The sequence below is a fragment of the Streptopelia decaocto genome, assembly GCF_964273445.1.
Source record: "Streptopelia decaocto genome assembly, chromosome: 3".
NCBI classification, from domain to species: domain Eukaryota; kingdom Metazoa; phylum Chordata; class Aves; order Columbiformes; family Columbidae; genus Streptopelia; species Streptopelia decaocto.
Genome location: NC_138656.1, coordinates 64283547 through 64299515, shown reverse-complemented (window position 1 = coordinate 64299515; position 15969 = coordinate 64283547). Strand labels below are relative to the sequence as shown.

At 36.0% G+C, this 15969-nt stretch overlaps 1 protein-coding gene across 2 annotated transcripts in view; it reads left to right on the top strand.

Moving 5' to 3' along the window:
• Positions 1-15969, top strand: part of LAMA2 (laminin subunit alpha 2) — a 359087-nt gene that overhangs the window by 107038 nt on the left and 236080 nt on the right. For both annotated transcript variants that reach the window (XM_082048323.1, XM_082048322.1), the window contains exon 4: positions 6148-6390. In XM_082048323.1, the coding sequence (XP_081904449.1) occupies positions 6148-6390 (243 nt within the window). The remainder of the gene's footprint in view (positions 1-6147; positions 6391-15969) is intronic.

Genomic DNA, 15969 nt, shown 5'->3' with positions numbered 1-15969 from the left:
GCTCAGATGAACAGGAGAGACATTGTCATTAGAAGGCAAACTGCAGCATGGCGGGGAGCTGTTCAGCTCTCTAAACAGATATTAGCTGAATCCTGTTAAGCATATTTTTTATTATTATTATTATTATTTTTTCCCCCCATGCCAACATTTTCAATTACAGAATTTCTAACTGTGAGCCAAGTGTTTGGAAGCATGGCCACTGTCTCTCAGGACAGTGATAGAAAAATCTACATGTTAGGTGGTTGTTTGAGGAATCTGGAGGTCCACTTCATTTCTAAATTAGGATTTTTCGCTTTCTGAGTTGGTTGTGAGACTAAAATGAGGAGGTTAGTTGTTCTTAAATAGCCAACTGTTTGAAAATTCTTGCATAAAACCTGTCTATTTTCTTTCATAAATAATAGATGCAAACAGTGATCCCTAACAGCATATATGAACTGAAAGATGATGGACCACATAGAATTTTAAGATATTGATGTCCGTCTCTGAGAACACCAGGAGCTGTTTCACAAACTCACAAGCCCTCTGCTTTAGCTCACTACCAGAAGGAGTTGGATTTTGTATGTTTCATATCTAAAACTTATAGAAGAAGCTATTCCAAAATGAAAAATAGTGCAGATGTGATATTTAATTTGAGATGCAGGATGTCCTGAATATGTAACAATCATTTTTATATGAGTGTGAAGACAGAAGTTAATGATCAAGAAATACTGTTTTGCGTTGAGAATTTGCTTAGATCTGTGATTCCTGATTGTTGGTCATCCCAGGCACTAGAACATGATGAATCTGGTAGCCTGATGGATGGAGGCTGCTGTGGCTCTGTCTTCATGTTCAGACTGTCACAAGGCAGAGCTCATATTCTGAAAGAGGGAAACATACACACGGCTGTACAGAGCAACATAAATAGACCCCAGTGCCCTATTGGCACCCAAGTGAACACTCAGCACTCACCCAGACACTGCACAGGCTGCCTCACCCTGTTTTTCCTCTCCAGCTAATTAAGATTGAAGTCTGCTAGGAGTGTGTGTCTATCTAGGGGTGCATACATGATATGTAACACTAGAGTAGCTGGCCTTAGATAATTTAATCACTAGCTGGCCCCAGATCTCGTTGGTGTCCCCTGTTGCTGACACCCAAACAGAGCAGCCTTGGAGATTGGCAGCCCTACTCTAATTGCTGGTACTGAGACCTCTTCTACCTGCTGGCTTTTTGAGCTTGAAGTTAACTCTTGTTCACACATACCCACTCAAAACAGGGAGCACACCTTCATGGAAGATACTCAGAAACAGGATTTAATGAGAAAATAGGACAGGCTTCAGTGATCGAGGTCAGGACAAAGATGCTGACTATTTAGTCAACTGGTTCCTTTTACCTCCTTTTTCCTCTGTCTTACACCTGTTCCTCCCTGATTCACCATGACCCTGCCCCCCTTCCCCACTTTTATTCTCTCCCCTAAATGTTCGATACTAAGTCTCATCCATTTACACAATCCCCTTAACACATCTTGTAATAAGTTTTACACAGTCCAAAAATGTTCTTTCCCCTGCTTCTGCTAATGAGTTGTAGCCCCCTGTTGGCATTCTGAGAGCGCTTGCTCAGCTGGGACATCCAAATAGATTTTGCGCACTGGGACAAGGGGTGTCTGCAGTGCTTTGCTGATCCTAACAGCGCTTTCAAATGTCTGGTTAACTGAATCTATGGGATATTTAAAGCCCCAAGTTTTAACAAGATTTATTATGCCAGCCTGTAAGGAAAGAAACCCTTGCTGAAATTCTGCACTCTTCTCGATAGAAGAATGCCATGTTTACTTGAGCAATGAACTGGAATAATAATCAACAACATAATATAATTACAATAAATAAGTAGATACACAGTTTACACCAGATTGCTGATGGAAGCCTCCATTAGAGCTATTACATTCTTCTGTTGAGAAAATGAAATGGAAATAATACTATAGAATTGTGTGGTACTGTATTTTTTCTCTGATGATATTCTGACTTACATGAACTGTTTCTAACTGAAGGTTTTATTTTTTAAATGGAAGCACAGGTGGGAGTCAGGCACAATGAGATTTCCTGCTTCACTAGCAAACCCTGTGCAGATTAATGATTCACTTCAGCTCTATCTGAATAATATTAGTGTAGCAAATTATCCTGTATAGTAGGATGCACTTTTCTATGTTTTATGAGGCATTCATAAGAAGATACAATGCTATACCTTAAGGAACTGCACCTCACAATATGTGCTTCACAGATCTCACTGCTGAGACAATTACCAGTGAAAATGAGACCCAAGACTCATTGTGTTTCTCATCTTGAGGATTATCTTGTCTGTAATTTAGGAAAGGCTTAAAGGACTATTTAGACTACTACTCTCCCACTACCATAATTGCGCTATGAGCAGAGCAAGTAGAAAAAAGCACGAGCTGCATTGTGGCAGCTGTGTTCATGGACTATTACATGCTACTAGGCAGCTTGGTATTGCTCCATTTTCACATTTGTATCAGCAAACTTTGGTCTTCAGGTTAAATTCTATTGGACTTGTACAAAACCAGATGTGCTTTAAGATTGCATAATTATTACATCAATTGACAATTGTCAGCTTATTGATGCTATTTGAAAAGTAAGCCAGCATGCTGCATCAACTACTCTGTGGGAATAGAAGTTCAGTGTTACAATTTACTTGGAAACTTGGCTCCAGAAAGCTGACTAGATTTACTTTTTTTTTTTAATGATTGTGGAAACACACACAGCAAAACTCAGTGATACATTAGACTTTATTGGTGTTAGTATTCTCATGCCACTAAGCTCTATCTGGTTGTAATACCATAACCAGAACACCATTTGCTCTGCAACTCCACAGTAAAGGAAGGGTTACTCTTGTACCTGGAGAATCAGTGGGAAAGTCAATGTTGCTTCCATGCCATTACTTAGAGAATCATCACACAGCTGCCATTATTTTTAGTCTGTTTTTTCTCCACTAGTTGTTATTGTCAGTTTGTTTAGAAAGCACATCAAAGCATGGAATACACCTGTTTTCTTGTCTGTGTCATAAGACTGTGATGAGCTGGTAGTGACTAATGGAGCTCTCTAAGGTGGGACAACAGTCTTCCTGATTTGTGCTAAATCTCTGCAAGTCTAGCTGTCCACCAAAGAAAAGGTGTTTCTAAGAAACATGGATTAGCATCCTGTACTTTCTTCAGCCTAGCCTTAGTCAGAAAGATCAGGAATAACAACCAGGCCATGTTTTTGATGCATGTGCTTGCTTATCTTCTCTTGACTGCAATGAGCATTAGCAGCCTACCAACATGTAAACATTATTGTGTTTCATTCCAGCTCTATTTGTCTATCCAGGAAATAATTTTGTTTTATGCAAATCAGTCCTTCAGTTCCACTTGTGAATAGAAACTTGGAAAAGAAAAGAAAATGATTCTCATGTCACTGCATTGCAAATAGCTCAGTGTTGCAGAAGCCACTGCAGGAATTCTCAGAAGCTAGGACAGTGCTGGTCATCTGGATCAGGCTGATTAATCAAAGACAACTAATTAAAAATTAAAATTAAATTAATTAAAAACAACCCTTAATGTGTACTCTCTTAGTTACATTAAGCTTTTTTCATGTCAGGTTTGATTAAGAGAGATAATATTCACCCCATTATGACCTAGAGTACTACTGGTTTTTGGGTTTGTGGGTTTTTTTTAGAAAATTTTGTTGCAGTTTCATTTACAAAGAGTGCTAAAAATAATCAAAGCCAAAGGTACATAATAAACAGCAGTCAAACGGTATGGTATCCAGAGGTAAGAAATGAGACTTCAAGCCAATCTTCAGCAGAATGTGCAGGAAATGCTATTGAAATAGGGCTCTAATTTGAAAAGTATCTGCACAAGGTTTCGCTCTCCCACATAGCCTAGTGTTTCAAAGCAAGCAAACGAAAAAAGACTTCCTGTTGATTACACCTCTTGGCCCCACAGAGCTGATGTATCCAAGATGTTTGCAGAGCTAAATGTTTTTTTTGGCTAAAGATATTATTTAACATTGACTCTTCTGTGAAGTGTTTTTTTTTTATTTTAGGATTTCCACAAAGGAAACTATAAATGCACACATAAGATTATGAATTTGTTGTCAGCTATGTCCTAAACCAGAGATTTTCCATGGTAGAAGCCCTAGCAATGTATTTAACCGTAGTTGTTATCCAACTAACATATGAGGAATAGTCTTATCATGAGAACTTGAGATAAAACACCCATTTAAAATTAAAAGAAAAATATTTAGAAGTACCCTATAATGAAATACTTATTTCAAACAGCTGGAGCTCAAAGAGTGTAAGTGGCTTAACTAGATCATGCTAGTGTAAAAAACAATTTACATTATAATACATTGAATTCTTTACTCATGCAAAGGACAATGATAAACTAGTTCCTTAAAATATACCTTTTGCTCATTACCTTCCTTAGTGAATAATAAAGAATTAAACACTCCAGCTATTTTGTTTCATTTCAAAGAGCTTACTTAACTGGGGCACACACACACACTGTTTAGAGAGGTATATTAATGTTGTGTTTCTCTCTGTTTATTGTAAACTGTATTGATGACTATGATTCAGTGTAGTTATATTTATTTGTGGCTACAGTGGAATCTCTCTATAAATGAGTTCAAGAGAGGAAAGAACATTTGTGAAACAGGACAAGTGATTGTGTGATTCCTGTTGAAGCAATAGAATGAATTACAATTTTCTTCTTGTCTCTGGAGATCTTCTTTTATCTTATTGAAGAAAAATATTGATAACTTGAGATAATCCTCCATGAATGCACAGTTATTCACATGTTTTTCAGGTCAAAATAAATACAGCATCACCCACTTATTATTCTCACTGAAATACTTTGGTTATTAGCAATTTGACTTCCTGACTGAAGCTATTGTGGATCTTACCACATTCTTGGCATCTACACTGAAGGCAGGAATGATAATTGGAGATCAACGTTTTCATCGTCTATCATCAAATGTACTGTAATATTTGCAGTGCTCTGCTACTTAACATAGTTTTTAATTTATTATAATACTGGTGGTTATTAGAAAAACAATTCAAGTCTTCCTACTATGTCTTTCATTGATTACTGCAGGACCTCCATCCACCTGCATTATTGATTGTCTAAATATGCAGAACAGATTTTGTGTGGACTAAGTCTGAATCATGCAGCTTCTTTACAATGACTTTCAGATATAGAAATCATTAAGTATTAAATCAACACTGTTTTCTCCATGATTCCTTCTGGCATCCTTGTGTGCAGACTCACAGCACTATATCTTAAAAACACTAATTTGCTGTATGTTCTGCTTTTCAAAGGGAAATAGGTGTTTCCTTGCCCTAGCTTCAGTTTTACCTCTGTAGCATCTAGATGTTACTAGGTTAAAAAAAAAAAAAAAGGCATCACTAACATATGTCATTCTGCAATCGCAAATGTATTGTTTGTGTCTTGCATTCCAGCAAGCCTGTAAACAGAAAGAAACCTTGATAAATCACTTGAAAAGGCAGGTGAAGTGGACCATAATGAGCATTGATTACATGCTTACATTCTGTTTATAGGGATATTTGCTGTGTCTCTGTCCTATAAAGCTTATTTATGGCCACAGTGCTGAGTGATGTGATTTAAACAAGAATGTTTTATAGAATGATCTCAGCATGACATGATTACATTTCAATTGCTTAAATCTATGTTTTTTCTTAACAGCAATAAAGTTGTAACAGTTTGGCAACTCTTAAACATTGCAGAAAGTATACATCTATAAATACACATATAGAAACAAAACCACTTCTACAAATTGAAAATACTTGAAAACAAACTTTGCAAACATTTGGCTGAAACTGCAGCTTAGCAATTACCTACTAAGTTATATGGAATTTAGAGTGCTTTTAAATTCTATTTTCAAAGTCTCTTCTGCCCTAATGCAACTAATCTTTTTTTCAGAAGTGCTAATGCAGAATTTATTTCTGTAAAGACCTTCGGTGGACTCCAAGGCCATATTGCATTTTTAGGGAAAAAAAATCAAACATTATCGTATGTACTGTTCCTAGTTCACTAACTATTAAGAAATTGAAATGAATTTATAATTATATATTTACAATTATTTTAACAACTTGGTTATTTTTCAGATTTTCCAGATTGCATATGTTATTGTGAAAGCAGCTAACTCACCTCGACCTGGGAATTGGATATTAGAGCGCTCACTGGATGGCGTAGACTATCAGCCATGGCAGTATTATGCTATCACAGACAGTGAGTGCCTGACACGCTACAACATTCATCCCCGTCCTGGAACTCCATCCTATATAAAAGATGATGAAGTTATATGCACTTCTTATTATTCCAAGATCCATCCTCTGGAAAATGGAGAGGTAAGATCGGATGTTATTCCAAGTACTGTAAATTGGCAGAAAAAAAAGAGTTTGTTTAATTGGCAAATATCTGACTTGAGTAGACAGAGTGTTTTGCTATGCCTGAAAAATGGAGAGGTAATCTATTTGTGTTTTTAAAAAACTGATCTTACATGGTCCTATGTAGATGCATATGAGGTATGCTCTAATAAGCATATTCTACAACGTAAACCAAAAGGTAAAAGAGTTATTGGGTAGAACAAGGCACTAGTACTTTTAGGTAACTTTAGGTGCTTGAAATGTGTTTCCATGTCACTTGTGAGAAAAAGTGAGAATATTGGGAAAAATCATGGACTCAGTGAAGCCATTTAAAGACTTTTCTTTGGGTCTTATTTTCACTCCCTGTCTACAAGCTAGGATGTTAAATGGTAATGATTTACTCAGAGTTTAATCTGTTGTCTATTTAAGAGCCTGTTGCTGATCCTCTGCCCCTGCCTATACCTATTCATTCTTGTCCTGTCAGAGATCTCTGCTATTTCATGGGGAGTCTGGGCACATGAATCATGGACAAGTCATTCGTTTAAACTGAGGGCATAGAAAAGATGTGGTGGAGGTGAGAATGAGTAACTGTGGTTGAAAGAACAAGGCAAATGTAACAAATGTAGCCAAAAAGACAGTATTTTCAGACACTTAAAATGAAGAGAGGGAAGGCCCTGTGTACCAAATTCTGACAACTGTATATATTTTTCACACATTATTTTCTAACACTTGCTTTGCACATAACTTGGTAATTAAAGAAAATAACATGACTTGAATGTGCACTAGATCTGAAGTATTTATTTATTTATTTACAGATTCTTTGATGCCTAACGATGTTCTCTGAAATTTTAGCCTCAATATTTATCCTTCTGTTAATTTTTTCTTTTATACTTTTTAATGGCTTATCTCCATATAAAGAGGTATAAACTTATTGTCTTTTGTTCCTCTATATGCAAAGCAACATTCACATACAAAATTGTTAATGCAATTATTTTTGAATACTGAATCTATATCCAGTATATATGTATAGTTTAAGTTCACAGGCAACTCCCCATGCAGCTGCAAAAATAGAAAAATAGAGCTTTCAAGGAAAATATCCTGCTGATACACTTTAAAAAGATGTGAGATTGGATCTAAAGGAGTCTCACATGAGTTATCAGATATGAAATCAGTTGCATATCCAAGAAAAATCATAGCAAACACCTTGTGTTTGTACCTGTATCATTTGAATGGGTATTTGTTCTTGTAAAATCTAGCAGGAGCAGATAAAGTGATATTAAAAGAAATAGTGCATACATATGTGCTATGTTTTCAAAATGTTTTAGCTGGGTGCTTTTTGAGTGGTGAACAGAACACAAGTTAGCGGTTTATCACTTACAAAGGCATTTTTTACAGTTTCTTTGGGAGAACATGCCTGCACTGAAAATATAATGCCAAAGTAATTATTGCAATAATTAATTTAATTTACTTTGTTCAATTTCTCTGATTATCTAGTTCTATTGCAGACACTATTTTTTCCGGTGGTTTGCTGTCCTCTTGGTTAAACTATTGCCTCCTTGTGTTCTTCACTGGCTGAATTAGACAGCAAAGGGTTTTTATTTAGCATGTCTACATATATCTGTGACTGAAATATTTGCTTAAGTCTTGCTGAATTGAGTGGAACTTAATTTAGATCCTAAGTGAGCAAATAATAATTTTTAACTTGGCCTGATGTGCTGTAATTGGAGCTCTGTCCTGAACCTAGTAAATGACCAACATCTGATAGTTTCTTTAAATGGGAATAAGATGTTGAAGAGAGAAATGCACCTGGTTGATTCTACTTGGAAAAGGGGAATTCTTAGATACACGCATGTGTTATGAAAGGCACATGGTTTAGGCCATCCTAACTTAATCTTATGTCACACAGGTAGTTATTAGTCTCAGATATGGCCCCAGTAGAGAGAGAACAATTTGAAATGAAAAGCCTAAAGCTTAACTTATATAGTAACTTGAACAGTATCATTTGATATGAGTTAATCAGCTTATATTTTTAACAGTATTTTCATAAGTAAAACATTAGTTCCATCTGTCTGAGTACTATAGACTGCATTTTAAAATACATAGCATTAACACAGAATTATCCCAGGTTAATTCTTTTTCATGTTCCATCAAAAATATAACATGAAAAATAATAGAATTCATACCAAAATCAGATTTACTTACAATTCTGTAGGTGATATTTGCCTGGCTCCTGGCCTTGCAGTGGAACTACATCTGCACATCATTTATTTTTGCTCCAGGTTAGGACTTTTCTTCTACATATCAGGTATCACAGAATTTTGTGGGACTCACAGAGTTATCAAATGTAAATTAAGTAACTTTCCTTTGCTTCAAAACCCATGAGCAATTTAGGCACACTATTCTGGCTTACACTCAGGTTCAGAAGGAGCAGAACTTGATGAGCTGGTTCCAAAGCCAAATCTGCATCTGCAGTGCAGTGTCTTTGTCTTAAGTTAAAACTTGTCATCTTAGAAAAAGCAGAATATATTATTTTCATGTACACTTTCAACAAATGTTTTCGTCAGTGACTTGGTTGGTTAGAGTATTTCCAGAAATGTTAATCTAAGCAAAATATTTTTGGCATTTAATAGTGTTTTGGCATATATATATAGAGAGAGTAATATAAATACTATTTGCACCAGTAATATTATCTTAGCCAATCACAGAATTAAAATCACCATCAACTACAACAACAACAAAACAATAATAAACAGACAAGCAAAAAACCCTGTGCAATTTATCTTCAGATTGGTGTAAATAGCACAATTTTAAGTTCGCTCAGTGAAATGTGAATAATCAATCTGTAGACTAACCGTTATTTGCATAAAATAATTTTATTGAATATTTTCATTAATTAATGGAACATTGCATAGTGACAGATTCTGAATGAAAAAAAAAAACCACAAAAAGATAAATTCTCTGATGAGGAAATTTCTCTCAGAAGTGTGGACTTGAATGCAGAAAGATTGTTAGCATTCCAGTTTCTATACCATCTAAAATCAGTGATGCCTGGAAAAATCATAGGAAGACCAGAGTGTCTCTATCACATTGGCAAAGGTGGACTTTTAGCATTTATGTTTCTGATACACCATCAATAAATGTAAATGCTAAAGTTTCCCAAAATATTGTTTCCAAATGAAAAAGCAAATTCCACTGTCTCAGTGTCCCCAAGACAAAAAAAGAACTGAAACAGATCGGTTATATTAAAGAGCTACTCATTAACTTTTACCGAACTGATGTTTCTTGCTTTAATGGTAACTTTTTGGGGCACTAGCTGAAAAAGAGTAATTTATATAAGGAGGAGGCTGCTATTTTTGGGTAAGTAAGAATGCCCATTTTGTGACATTTTCATATTCACTTAAACACCGGATAAGAATGGTATTTCTTTTTTTCTTTATTTCCTCGCATGATCGTTAGGTTGAGAATTAAAATTAGTGGTTACCATAGTGATTTTTGCTTCACTTCCCTGACACAGGAACCTCTGATGTTTACATCTAGTTTGTTCCTTTCTTATTGAAATCTTCCTTCTTCTGCTAGACTACAATTTGTGTGAGGGCTTCTTTACCTTGATGACTAGGTGGTTGTAAGGCTCTGGACATTAACTTTCAATGTCAATGTTTTGGGTTTTTTTTCTGTAACAGTGTATGGATATTTCTTTTAGTCAACACTTCTTCGAACCATCATGCGTAGTATTTGTATTTTGATACATGGTAATCCTTCTTCTTGCTTGCAAATCTTTCAAAGTTGGACCCTCTGAAGACTACAGGTGCTCGGGTTGATCACTGTAACATGTTAGGACAATGTATCTCTTTTCATAGAAAATGACACATTTTACCTGACCTGTAGCTTGACAGTAAATCAAGCAGAAGGTTACACTTAGAAAAAGTATTCTTCAGACACACATAGACTTACGAGTATTTTGTATAGGCTAAAAGAAAATATTTAAGTCAAAAAATAATTGTTTTGTTGTTTTTTTAATATAATGTAATTCTCTGTGCAAGCAGTGATTGAAAGTCAAATCCAGTGAAGACAGTGGGAGGAAGGTTTAATTAGTCTGCTAGGAAAGCACTTGCTTTCCATAAGAAGTCAAGAAGAAAAAAACTCATATTCTGGGAAGGTATTAAATTAAATTTCCATATGTGTTCCCTATTTCTTCTGAAAGCATACGTTGCTCATGTAATATTTGCGCAGGTCTTTACGAGAGTTTAGGATTTTGCAGAGTGAAACCTTAACCTTGTTCTGTCTAAGAATTCAGCCTAGAGAAAGGTCATGTCTTATCACCATCTTAGCAAATTTTCTTAGGAGGAATTTCAGATATTGCTTCCTGAGCAGGAGAGAATACTAGGCAGATGTTCTGACGGGTGCAGCCTCACCTTCAGTACTGTGTGCAGTCCTGGGCCCCACAATTTAAGAAGGATGTGAAGGTCCTTGAATGTCTCCAGGTGAGGGCAAAGCTGGTGATGGGGCTGGAAGGGATGTCCTGCAAGGAACAGCTGAGGACTCTGGGTTTGTCTAGTTTGGAGAGAAGGTTGTTGAGGGGTGACCACATGGCTCTCTACAGCTTCCCGAAAAGGGGACACGGAGAGAGATGTGCTGAGCTCTTTTCCCTAGGTTCCACTGATAGGACATTTAGGAAAGGTTCAAAGCTGTGCCAGAGGAGATTTAGGCTGGACATTAGGATGCATTTCTTTACCAAGACGGTGGTGAAACTCTGGAACGGGCTTCCTAGAGAGGTGGTTGGTGCCCCAAGCCCATCAGTGATTAGGAAGCATTTGGACAAGCCCTTAACAACGTTTTAACTTTTGGTTAGCCCTGAAGTGGTCAGGCAGTTAGATATTAACACTGATACATCATGCTTATGAAGCGTTTCTGAGATGACTAACTGTTGATCAGTAAACTGCATGGTATTCTTTCCATGTTCACAAAGGTGAATTAGAGACTGAAAGATTTTGGTAAGAGCAGTCTGTGTGAACAACAGAGTGTAAGGTTCACTGGGTCCTGATGCTAGCCTTCAACAAGAAACTTCTTCCTGCCTGCTGTATGGCCGTAGCCAGTACTAAGGCTGAAGCAGAGGTCTGACAGAGAAGGGAGTTATGATGGGAATTAGTAACCTGTCTCCTTCCTTTTCTGCAAATGAGTTTTCCTGTCACTGTTATTACAGTGGTGAGAACAATACTGCAATGAAGATGATGCTTCACTGCTGCTTCTTCAAATGCTTAACCTCATACTTCTCCTATGATGGTAGCAACGTAAGTGCGAGGTCAAAAATGTAAAATACCATTTCTGCAGTAATGATGACTAGTCTGTATGAGCGCATTCATTAGTCTTTGTTTTCTTCAGTCAAGTGGAAGTTCGAAGTGTGTACTAAACATGTAAAGAAGAAAAATACACAGAAACAAGTTCCTTGATAGTTTTATTGCCATACTTGCCATGCTGCTTGAATGGGAGCACTCTGCCCCTTTTTAAATGTGTCTCTCTGCTCTGTCTCAGCTCTCTTTGAACTTCCCCCACCTCTCGGTGATTTGCTGTTCTCTCAGCAAGACTCAGACCAGTGATGCCAGGAATCTTGAACTCTGCTACTTCCCAATGTTTTCCTGCTAGCTTTCTCCTCTTTATACCATAGTGCTTGTCCCGTTCACTGTAGTCTCATTGGTTCACAGAGAAGGGAAGAAAAACAGTCTTACAAATGGACTCTTAAGTCTACTTTCCCCACAGCCGGATTTAATCCCTTGTCACTAGGATTTCACTAGACTGTCAATACTAAGAGGACAGAAAGTCAGAATTTGTAGAAGTACTCAAAATTGAAATGTATTCAGTTGCCAGCTGAAAATTTTGGGATGACTTTTTCCTAATAATAAATGACACAGGTGCTAAAGTGTTTCTAAAAAAATACATAAGAGTTTGTGGATTGCAGTATTGATACTGTCTTTATAATTCCTGTTTCTAATTTGATCCTCTCAGCATCTAACCTGCATTCAGCATCTTGAATTTACTAGAGTCAGAACTGTCCATTCCGCTTGAATAACAGTCATAAGTTTCTTTTCAATAGCACAAGATGTAGAAAAAGCATCTATACAGTGAAAAGTAATGCCAGTAATATCTCTCTCCATGCCCTCAGCTGCAATCACCCTAGGCATTTCTCATGAGTATGCTAAATTTCCATATTTTTTATGTGCATCTCTGTGCATTTCCTTGGAGTATTTGTGGTTATGGGGATATACTGTTTTGTGCCAGTATTTTGTTGATATATTGTCATTGCAAAAAAATGGATGATACAAAAAACTAGGTAACAATCTATTCTTAATGGATGAAACTCTTCAGAAATCTAAGCTGGTTCTACTTTCAGCATCACAGTTTAGACCAAGATATTAGACAAAGACTAATGAATGCAGCCTGAGTTAGAAATTCCAAAATAGGATTCTGTGAACAAACGTTTTTTAGCTTGACATCTGAACAGGCTGAATAAAAATAACTTTAAATTATTCTTTTTTTTTTTTTTTAACAGTGAAAGGGATATTTTTGTTTTGACCAATATGAGTTGTTCCATGTGATGCAAAAAGAAAACATTTTATTTTATAATTTTAGTTTTTTAAAAAAATTGCAGACGATGAAAACAAATTTCACAAAGCTGTGAATGGAGGGCATGTGACAGTCTTTTGCCTAGAAAGCAAAAGAAAGCTTCAGCTGGCAGAGATTTTATCAGATGCAGTCCTTGCATCCAAGAATATGTCCTGATTCCCAGGTTTTTAGTATACTTTGAGTCAGACTATCTAGCCAGGTGGCGTAGCTTCATTTTGTAAAAAACAATGAATCAGGTTTTCTTTGGGCTGAAATCCAAGTGTCTTATCACCCTAGGATCATTCTTCATGTTTTTCTGTCTCACATGCACAGTTAGTATTTTGTAGTGATTCGTAATGTCGACAGCCAACAGGATCCTTAGAAAAATGGTGCCTATTATGAAAGATCTTTCCACTGAAGCCAATAACCTTTGGATCAGGTCTTTTGGGAGGACTGTTTATGTCATTTAAATCAATGTTACATCACTTGAGGGGTCAAACAGTCACTGGTTAACATTCTGGACTGCGTCGTTCTTTGTTCTCCCTGTTGGTCTTGGTTTATATTTTGCTTACTTCCCCTCTCACCCCCACCTTCTGGCTACAGCAGCTTCAGGAAACCTTTTGATCAAGCCATGGTTTTGGATATCATCTTTTTTTTTGTATGATTTGCCTCAGTGAAATGACTGTGGTAACTTCTACTTGTGAGTCTCCTTTGTTGAGTGTTTTGAAAGCATAACTTAGCCTAAAAAGTTACTTGTGTCTCCTAAGAAGGAACAGAGTATGGATTTTCTTCAGAAATTCTGGCACATAAGCTTTTAGCTGGTCGAAGATTTCCAGTTAGAAAAACCACAAAAGAAACAGTTAAAAAAAAAAAAAAAAAAAAAAAAAAAAAAGAGAGAAAACAAAACAGATTTGAGGTTTGAACAAAGATCCATTTTTTTTCTTTCTGGTTTTTGTATTTTTTTTTATTTGACTTAGAAAAACTAAACTTGAGTAGCTAATCTGAGGGGAAAAAAACAGACATTTAACAAGTAACTGCCAAATAAATGGATACATTTTACGTATTCCTTGTACACAGTACTATATCTCCTCACTAACATAAAAATTAACATTTCCTGATTTCCTAATAGACATGATAGATATGTAAAAGGATAAAACAAAGTGAGCATTTGACATACATTCTCAATATCACAGGAGAATTTTGAAAACATTTAGAATGTGATTTGAGGCAATGTTAAATGATTTTATTATGCATGATGGGAATAGTCTTCACAATAATTTATTCAAATCTTGTACAACTACTCTTTCAAGTCAGCAATTTTATAATTGCATTGTAGCAATATTCACTGGTAATTTTTGCCTGAGAAAAGAAAAGCAAGACTTATGGCAATATTTGTAAGTTGATAGTTCATATTGAAGTTGAGTTTCTGATATTTAATATTATATAAAAAAGAGCCAATACAAAATGTATAATGTTCTTCTAAATTATGCACCAAAGAGGAAACAACTGTGGAAAACTACGTATAAGTCATATAGCAGTTTCTCACTATTTTAAAAACAAGAGGAGGGATATTTACTGGTACATCTGTGTGGGCCAAGTTGGAATGGAAGTTTCTTTTGTGCAGTTAGTCAGACAGTCCACTCTTCTGTCTTGGCATGCCTTCTGTCCCTGAGCAGAAACTCATGTCGTAATTTTGACCATTTCTGGAAAAAAAAAGAACACCTATTTTATAATCTGAATCATGAGACATAATCATAAGTACTGAAGTTGAAATACACAAAGTGTGTACTATACAGAGCAGTCTTTCTGTTCAAAAAGTCAAATTGTTTAGATGATCTTTTTTGTTTAGCATCCATCATTTATTGATCACAATGCTTACTGAAAAGAGGGGTGTTGCACATCGTTATATAGATCTATTGTGTTTTTTCCAAATCATAAAAGGAGGACTCATGCCAGTAAGTGTAGTTTTTAATTCAACATACTGTTTTTAGTGTTGTGGAGGGAAATGGTCTTGGTATTGTAATGACTAAACCTGTCTTCTTGTTGTATCTGGTAGCTGATTTTTGGACAGCAGAAGATTACATTTTGGCAGGGAAACAAGAACACTGGGTACTTGGTGACTTGGTGAGATTTTTCTCTTCTGCTTGATTAGGGGAACTGAAGATCTGCAGCAAGTGGTGGTTTTGGGATGGGGGAACTGATACTTGAAGACCTTACCCACACAACAGAAATACTTAATAGGAAATTTTGCTTAAATGAAATACTAGTTGTAAGCATTTTCCACTAGGAAGTAAAACCATGAGCATTTATTTACCTTAGCTATATATTGCATTTTTTGTAGGGTTATTGTTCTGAGATAAGAATATTATAACACAACTTGCCAAGATCTTTTGGTCTTTTTCTATTTTGAGTGGTTGTTAACAGTCATGGATAATTAATGGAAGAAAGAATAGCTTAATTCTTGTTTTTAATGAATGTGGTGGCCAAAGGCAGAGAAGGGCTTACAGGCATGGTAAGGATGATAAGCATCTGAGAGATGGCAGAGAAGAGAGAGGAAGAAGCAGTAAAGGTTTTAAGATAATTTAAAACTAGGGGCTGGGAGAAATCTAGACAGTGCTTAGTTCAAGAGTAATTCTTTAATGTTTAAATAATAAAATTCTGTATTGTTAAAGAATGAATAAGTTTTTTTTTAAAGGTAGAATTTGTTAAAATCCAAATGGGCCACATGAAGTAATTTTGATCAATGCAATCTTACTGAAGCAGGGATGTATGAATAGGTCAGCCTGAGGCCAGCCACAGGTATGCTTTCATGGCAGTGCAAAGGAATTCCATGTGAAAGAAAATAAAAACTAAACAGCGTAGTTTACCTGGAGTTTTCAGTTTAAATTGTAAATGTCACAGAACATCAATAGAATGAAAGTTAGTCAATGAGACACTGTAATATCAATGTACAAGTTCTTTGGT